Source organism: Saccostrea cucullata, unplaced genomic scaffold (assembly GCF_032062105.1).
Source record: "Saccostrea cucullata isolate Sc308-1 unplaced genomic scaffold, CSIRO_AGI_Scuc_v1 ctg14137, whole genome shotgun sequence".
Taxonomy (NCBI): Eukaryota; Metazoa; Mollusca; class Bivalvia; order Ostreida; family Ostreidae; genus Saccostrea; species Saccostrea cuccullata.
Window position 1 is genome coordinate 1 of NW_026920031.1, and position 8998 is coordinate 8998.

Sequence of the window (8998 nt, forward strand, 5' to 3'; positions counted from 1 at the left end):
AACGAATATGTTGTAATCAAGCTAAATGAAATGAATCTGTATGTTGGCTTTTATGAAGAAAATATTTCTAGAAAATATTTTTTTTCCATTTTGAAAGAAAATTAATTCCAGCTCTTTAAGATAGGATTTCTTTGTATTTTCATTTTAAAAATTTGTTTTCCCTTTCCTTACGATTCTTTTTTCTCAGCTTACATTCTTTTCACTCGCCATATAAAAAGGAACTTGACATAGCATGGGATATTGTGTAATGCATCGTACAGATAAAAACATTTTGATGAACGTTTTTATTACGGCCATTATCTGTAATGCAAAATATGACAAATTCCTTAAAGACCTCTGATCCAAATTAACATTGTCTTCTTTATGATTTACTGAAAAGTACTTCATTATTAGATTAAAAACCTATTTAACTGAAAAGCTTACTTTTTGTTCATGTATTATTGTATTTCTAGGACTGGATCTTGAGCAAGGACCACATTCATTAGGTTTGTTAGAACCTTTCCAATACATTAGAATTGAAATCGTCGATAATCAAGACATTTGAATTTAGTAAAAAAAAATACAGTTTCGTATATACAATGTACTTTTAAATAATTAAGTGATGTTGATATACTTACTTGCTTTACAGATAATACACATCACTTGGAAGAAAGAGGAAAATTGTTAGGTAATTAAAAATGTTTTCTGATGGAAGGCTACAAAGAAGGCTATTTAGTACAATGAACATCCTTTTATCTTTTGTATGAAAAAATACATCATTGAAATATGTTGTAGAAAAACAAGAAGATATAGAAAACGAAAAAGAGAAGAAGCATAATGCAGAGATTGAAGAATTGAAGAGGCAATGTAATCGGGTGATGTAGCAGAGGAATGTAGTAAAGGTTTCCTCTTCTTTAACTTTCACTATTTTTTCTTATTCCAAACGTTGATTTAACCGTGTATTATGAGACATTCATGCAACTGTTGGTAAACGTTAAATAATATTCCAAATTAAAAAAAAATTGATGTTGAAAATTAAAGTTGTCAAATAATTTAATTGTTAGTTGGTCTTATTTGTCTAATGTACTGTAATATACATCCTAATAGGAAACAAAAGTAACAATATTTGTGGTTCTTTAAAAAGAAATTTGTGAAAACAAGTTCTTTATCACCTTGGAGATAAAAAAAAAGTCTCTAATTATATAACATTTATTTTTCAATATGAGCCACAAGCTTAATCTAATTTAATTTCATCCTTTTCTTTAAGTTTACTCATAAATCTAATGAAAATTGTTTAAGATTATTTAATGTACCAAAATTTGCATCAGTATCTATGGGATGCTTTGAAATCTTCGATCTTTTCCATTGGTATTGTATAGTGTTCTATTTGTATTTAATTTGTATTTAATAATTTTCCACTTGAACTCTATAATTTATTATTTTTATTCCATATTTTCAATTTGTATTGTAAAAAATCATTCAAATTGTATAAGATATCATTTGAGCTCTATATTTTCCTATTGCATTGTATAATTTCTTATTTGTATTGTAACAAAAAAGAATCAGTTTAACAACTTTAAAGAATAAATTTCAACTATGAGATAAAATATCGCATATTTGGTACTCAATATGATTACATTGTAATTAAAATATTTGTTTTAGCAAATGCAAAAAAAAAATGTAAAAGGTATACTGCAGTAAAAACAGCGATCCTTCTAAACAAAAAAGATAGGATCAGGTGCCTAAGAAGAATAAGCGGCCCCTATTAACCAAACACATCCACTTTGAGCCCTGTGTATAAGTCGGGTAGACGGAACCATCTATTTCAACTTAGAATAAAAAATAAAACAAAGGCCTAAAAATTGGTTTGAAGCAATTCAGTCAAAATAGGACCCAATTATATATAATATTTGCTTACAATGTCTTTATAACGACGACATTCTGGTCGTTGAAATCACTTTAACATCAACTTATCAGTGAGTAGCCTGTCTCGCTTTAAAATTGCATCATACATTTGGCAACCCTTTGGTGACGAAAAAGTTGGGAGACATATCACAATAAGCAAGTGAAAGTGGAATATTAAAAATGATTTTGGACTTTAAACTAAATTTTTCAGTCATTTCTATTGACATTTATTTGTATACATGAAAGTTCGTTTTATTTTTGTTATTTTAAAGCGTTTATAGCACATTTATGTAAAATATAAGTAGATATTTCAAACATGACTGCAATATGTCACTTGAGAGCTATTTTAATTTTTTTATATGATGCTTACCTTTTTTCCGTCCGTAGATGTCTTTAAAAAATGACGAATCTTTGTTTAAATCATAGGTTTTCATGTGATAACGTCAGCACAACGAAACTGATGTTTAAACTATTATGTAAAATAAAAAACAGATTCTTTAACCCTATAACTACATGTATTTACTTAAACCTTCTTTATGTTCCCAAAGGATTGGAACTTTACTTTTAATTCATCATATGTTTGATAGATTGAACGAATTTAACAACATAATTTTTGACAAAACTCTTTCATCAGACATCAAATGAAACTAGGGCTTCAGATTTAGGCTTGTACTTGATAAAGGCACTCAAAGCCTTACTTTTACTTTCACCTGATAACTCGCTATGTTTTGCAAATGTCAAGAAAATAGTTGGGGTCTTTACATCAACTTGAGTCGGTCGCGTGATTGTATCCGGTATTCAATTCAAGCCAATTTAAAGGGATTTTTTGTACTTGTATCATGGTAGATGTTTGTACGATTAAAATTTTCTCTGTACTCTGCAATAGGTCTTACAATTCAAAATAAGTCTGCTTTTGAGGTCTTCTATCAACGTTTTTGTTGAACTTCTAGGCAACACCAATAAATGATGATAATTATGCGTTAAAAGCACATAGTTAAACATAGATGCAATTTCAATCATCATCCTCAAGCTAGTCAGAACATTGTTTTTTTTTTTTCTTTTTAAACATAATAAGGGTTTAATTTTGATATTCATTACCCTCATAATGGGTGTTTCCATTTAAAATATCACAATCCTTTTCTTTTTAGTACACCAAACCCTAAAATGGATATAAAAAACAAGTGTAAAATTGAAAGGCCTATGTCACTTTGCTTATACATGTAGGACATGTGGTTTTTATATTACGTAATCTTAGAAAGAAACGGCAAATAATTTTATTGTCACAAGATCTGAATATGTCACACTTTGCTGCCATAGCATACAGATAATTTCATGACGTGGTCAACATATTTTCTTTCCTTTTGAATTCTTTTATAACTGAAACGGAAATGGTTGTCGTTTAATTTCGTATAAACGTTAGACCTTTGTTATCTTTCAATTTCTTAAACACTAAAAAATATTAATTTTGCGATCATACAAGTAGTATGAAATTGCCAATTCACGGGGACTGCTCTGAAGTAATACACGCTGTATTAGAGTGTTTTGATACCTCTCTGAAGACGGTGTTTGCTACAGGTTTTAGTTGTGTGTTGTCTTGTACATTGTAGTAAGACCTGAATAAGGCATACAGTTGCGGAGGGCACATAACTGAGAATTTACAATAACCATAACATAAGACCTGAATAAGGCAGTTGGTTGGTTATAGAGAGAGGTGGCATACCACAGATGAAGGTGGGGGAAGTGCCAAGAGGCAGTACTATTGTGGAGTGGCAGGATAAGAAGAAATTTGTGTACGGGAGACACCCGTTGACCACAGTTAGTGGTTGTCCAATCAAGAAGAAACCCGTTGATTTATTGTATTATAATTGTATATATTTGATTTAGTCAACAAAAACCCGAGTTAACAGGTTAACGAACCTGAGTGTAACGCCTGGTGATACAAGTCATATCACAAACACCAAGCTCGGCCGCGTTGCATGTTACAGAACGTTCTTAAGGTCAGACGACACGTTCCTCAAATATATCTTTTGTATCTCATGGTATTATATAAACAATATGCATATTTGTCATTCTCTTGTCATTTCTACGTTGTTTTCCATATGTTTTTAAATGTAAGTATATCAAAATTGTGATATAGGCCATTCAGATGATTACCCATATGGGATATACTAGTATAGGAAATATCACTCTGTGGTACCATGTCCAAATGCCTGCAAATTCTTGTGAAAATTATATATTTTTGAGGAACATGTCGTCTGACCTTCAATGATTACACTGATGAAAAAAAATAACATATTCATATCATATGATTGATTTGATTCCAAAAACGTACATAACTAAACAGATACAGGTGTTCAAACCATCATATATAAAATATTTCTGACATTTTGTAGCTCACGAAAACTGAAAAATTGATGTTTGTTTTATTTTTGGAGAAGATGTCTAATGTTGCTTAGTGTGTGTTTCCTGATATCGTGTCAACACAAGTCGTGGCTACATGTATGTATAAGTATGTTTACTTGATACAAGTTCAACAATGTTTAAAAGAATACTTCACACAGTTCTTATCCCACTTCGAAATTTATTTAGTTGTTCCGCGAGAAACGCATCACTTTTATAAAAAGATTATAAAGATGCATTATGTAATTCGGTGCAGTAAACAGCAGAGAAAAAGAGTTTCATTTTAATCTATGACAAGATTCAATCAAAGTTAGTATCATAGTATCCCAGATAAACTGTATGTGGGTATCTTTAGCGGATATACAATTTGGCGTTTTGCTTGATCAAAAATATGCCAATAATTTTTGTCGAACTCTTTTTTTATTGGTGGACACAGATTTCCTTGACATTGGAAAGGAGTGGATATTCAGAATTCAGTACGTTAGATATAAGTTTGAATACTGATAAACACAAAACTTGGAGTAAACAAATACCAGATGAAATTTATAATGCTTATACTACAAACTAATCAAAGTTATTTATATTAAGTGATTTTTCTTAATTCACTAGTGATAATGAAGAGTGCAAATTAGGTGATCCGACTTTTAGCGGCTTATTACAAAACCACTAAAATAAGCCAAAATTTGCACCCCGTGAAATATAAACGTCATAGGGTTATTTTGAAGCAGTGCATTTTTCAAAAGAAAAAGTTTAATAGTACAAACACAATTTTAAAAAAAGCATCATACACACTCGCTGTGACCGAACGACAGGTACCTGATCCCATCACGGGAACAGCCAGGGGTCCGTGTTTATGTCCTCTTAACAGATTTGTATTGCTTAATCATTCTGAGATCAAGTAGACGGACCATTTTGTGGTCAAATTTAGTAAAAAAAAAAAAATGGGATGGGTCTAACAAGAGGTACGAGTTAAGATGTCATTGAGTTTGTAATTTATTTCAGACCCTTTTTCTAATTCAACTTCAAAACTTATACCTAACAAAGAAAATCTAGTAGTTCCCCAATTAAGTTCACTTGGTAATTTGGAATTAAACCTTCATCACTGTATTTTAAGGATCCAATCCACATAGAGCATTTTTTTTAGTAAATACATAATCCAGACATATCTAAAAAGTGTGCAACGTTTTCAATGTTTTTAAAAGAGAATCCTCACTTCCATAAAGAATAAGAGAAGTATCATCTGCCAATTGAGAAATCTTTTTTTCCTATATTTGAAATGGTAATACCTTTTATTTTTCCTAATTTTTGCATAGCTAAAATCTCCGCGCATATCAGAAAAATATATGGAGACAAGGGGTCTCCTCGTCTGCATCCCCTTTGAATATCAACTACATCAGAAAAATTACCCCCTTGATTAACCGTAGCTTTAATATCAATGTAGAAACGAGTGACTTATTTTCTGATGGAAGGACCAAAATTAAAAAAAGCTATATTTTTTTTGTATGCAGTTCCAGGAAAGAGCATAAAATGCTTTCTCAAGATCGATCAGTAATAAGTCCTGGAATATCTTCTTCTCCTGTAAAGTGCATTACATCATGCGTATATATATCAATCACCTTTTCTCCAATATATCATTTAAAGTAAACTCTCCTTATTCAAATAGATTTCATAAAGCATTGGCCTGAAAATTGTTAACAAGAATAACAAGATAATTCTAGAATATATTGGAATTTTTGAGAATAAAATCCATAATATATTTTACCATTTGCATTATTTAGAAAACGAATTGTGATCCTTAATATATACATGTAAATAGTGTTGCTATAATCAACTATACATCGTTGTTATTAACAGTCATTAAAAGGGAGTATTCAAACATTTGTATAAAGTACATATTTGCAACGAGGAAACTCTGTAACTGCATGGTTAAAGGAAGAAAATAAAAACTCTCTTTATGTCCTTGTAGTTCTTCAAAAACATGGAAAATAAGGAAGAGCCAGTCTTCTCTCGTTGCAAAATTGATAAAACAGTGACCATTGTAAGCAATTCTAACCTTTTAGAGGAAAAAGATCGCTCAAGTATCAGGCAATTGTTTTAAATAGCATGTATCCATATAATACACTTTAAGGAAGTGGAAACAAGTGTTGCCTGAATGTAAACATATTTAGATCTAGTTAAGTTCGATATGTAAACAATATCAGTTTCAAGTAGTTTTAAAAATACTAGTGGTTGTTATATGCAGCAAATGGATCTGGAATTATGAGTTTCAACGCTTTGGTGCTGGTACGAATAACTGGATATTTATGACTATCGTTCTTTTGTCTTAACGGGGATTCCTTCATTGTGTAAGGAGCCCCTTTTACCAAGCAATGAAGGTCTTCATGTTTCTATTTATAACTAATTACTTTGCGGATATATTGACCAAAAACTCGCAGATGATATGTCCTGATGATCAATTTTATAACAAGGAATCAGGAAACTGCACAGGTAGGGTTGAATTTGGATTACATAAACTACAAATGCAAGGCAGAAGCCTGCAAAGAACACTGATTAAAAAGGGTAGCAAATTATTTATTGTGATAGTATGAAACTGACTTTTTTATAATCAAAGATGAAATTGTTACAATACAATTAAAGCCATCATAAACAACATTAAAATAGTTTAGCAGGATTTGGTTTATTTGACTTCTAGAATGCCCGCCAGGATATTTTAAATCAAACTGCTCCGAGCCGTGTCGATACCCTAACTACGGTAATGAATGTCAGGATAAATGCACTTGTGGACAAGAGTATTGTAATCACATTTTCGGATGCATCAAAGGTGAGTGAGTCAAAACATATATCTCTAATACCTCTGTCTCTGATAATTTCATTTTAAATATGTATATTGCAAGCTGAAATATATACATTTGTGGTATCTCTCCATTATATAAACATATAGAGAGAAAATATCTTCAATTCTGTATGAAGTTTGTCAAAGGTCAGAGGTCAATACGTGACCTAATCACACGGCGCAATAATATCTACAGGTACAGTACATAAATTATAAAATGACCTGTTCTACTTGCTTTTCATGTAAAAAAAAAAATGAACAAAATAAGCAAGTAAAATGATAATCATTTTATTTACAATGTAAACAAATATTTCACACAGTTTTTTGGCTATCGATTAAACCTGTGTACATAGACAAACTAGGCTAGCGTTTGTTTACATTTTTCTTCACTTTTGTCAGCTGCACAGTCTCTAACGTTCATCCTTATTTTATGGGTAAACCTTTGGTTAAATTTTAAGGTTAAACTATTATTTTATCTTTAAATTCTATTCACGATAAATGTGTAAATCTGTTGGAAAATATCATTGCGACCATGCCATGAACAGCTGCCAAACACCTCGGCGTTTTCGTAGTTCAATGTAACGCTGTCGCCAGTGTCTCCGTATTTATCAGTGTGTTACGGTAAGTATGCCTTTAGTTACTGAAATCGTAGAATGTTTTTAGATCGAATTGCAAATTAACTTGGTCGGACAAGTGTCTCAATCCATCGGATCCACCCATCCCTTTCCGGCGACCGAAATTCCTCCAACTTTTTATCAACAAATTCAACAAACTTCGGACGTGTTCCTTGTGTCTTTTCAGCATCGATTATCATTTTCACAAATAAAAATATTCCCAGACAACAATCTGTTCACTATTACTGATCACAAGTAGCCTTTCACAGAATATTCCCTTCGAAATAGATTCCTTAGCCTAATAAATTCGAAGAGTAACCGCCATACAAGCCGATTTACGCCTTGCGTCACTTTTCAAAATCTACGACGGACGGTTAGTGCAATAATTTAAAATCGAAAATATTCAATTGTCTGTCTCAAATGTATATATAAGTGATAAATAACAAGTTTATAAACTTCAATGGGAATTGAAGTGGTCGGTACGTGATCAAATCTTCTGAGAAGGCCTTCGGCCTTCACAGGATTTGATCACGTGACCGACCCACTTCAATTCCCATTGAAGTTTATAAACTTGTTATTTATTTCTTAAGTAGAGTCTGTATTGTCCAACGTAGTTGTTTATTTTCAAAAGAATCTTAATAGATTTGCGAGATATCGAAGAATCCAAAGACAGTGTCACTACCATCATAGCGGTAACAGTTACCGGGATCGTTCTCATCATCTTCGCTTTCATCATTATCTCCATTGCAAACCGAAGATTCTTCACCAGACACATCAGGCAGAACGCCCACTATGTCGGCACTGTAATAGCTGAACATACGGGAAACACGTACAACCCTCACTTACATCGTACTGCAGAGTATTCCAGACCTGATGAAACCTGTAGTCAAGCCGACAACGGAGTGTATATGTTAGCAAACACACTTAATAGATATGAATATACTGGTGTTCAGTAAACATCATTGTTTGTGGTGATTTATAGTTTCTTTAAGAGATTATAGTCGGCGGAACGTATAATTCATACAAAAGGGCGTAGATTTGATCACGTGACCGACTTCATGTCATATCCCTATGAAACTCTAAAAATTGATACTTTATTTCTTATATCTATATTTCTTTAATTCGTGTTACAAGGGAAAATAGGCGCTATTTGGATATTGTCATAGAAATGCAACATAACGTAACTACGGCGTCATATGACGTAACAGTCAAGACTTTCTAATAGTCTCGTGCGGTTTGCCCAACTGCATACCATTGAAAATTGAAT

General features: G+C 32.0%; 1 protein-coding gene and 1 long non-coding RNA gene across 2 annotated transcripts; both read left to right on the forward strand.

Moving 5' to 3' along the window:
* Positions 1 to 410: 410 nt before the first annotated feature.
* LOC134241895 (uncharacterized) lies at positions 411 to 1237 on the forward strand. The gene is made up of 3 exons (XR_009986753.1): positions 411 to 485; positions 629 to 667; positions 775 to 1237. It is a non-coding gene; the product is annotated as an uncharacterized LOC134241895 (long non-coding RNA).
* Positions 1238 to 6110: 4873 nt separating this feature from the next.
* LOC134241901 (uncharacterized) lies at positions 6111 to 8706 on the forward strand. Its single transcript, XM_062723920.1, has 3 exons — positions 6111 to 6771; positions 6977 to 7105; positions 8374 to 8706. Exons 1-3 carry the CDS (start codon positions 6654 to 6656, stop codon positions 8685 to 8687), a joined length of 561 nt encoding a protein of 186 aa, XP_062579904.1. The 5' UTR covers positions 6111 to 6653; the 3' UTR covers positions 8688 to 8706.
* The last annotated feature ends 292 nt before the right edge of the window (positions 8707 to 8998 follow it).

Bases quoted from the DNA above. Each gene is read 5' to 3' on its own strand.
- LOC134241901 (XM_062723920.1), top strand. From the start codon at position 6,654: ATGAAGGTCTTCATGTTTCTATTTATAACTAATTACTTTGCGGATATA. The intron at 6,772-6,976 runs GTAGGGTTGAAT...TTTGACTTCTAG, and splicing joins GGAATCAGGAAACTGCACAG to AATGCCCGCCAGGATATTTT. The intron at 7,106-8,373 runs GTGAGTGAGTCA...GAATCTTAATAG, and splicing joins CATTTTCGGATGCATCAAAG to ATTTGCGAGATATCGAAGAA.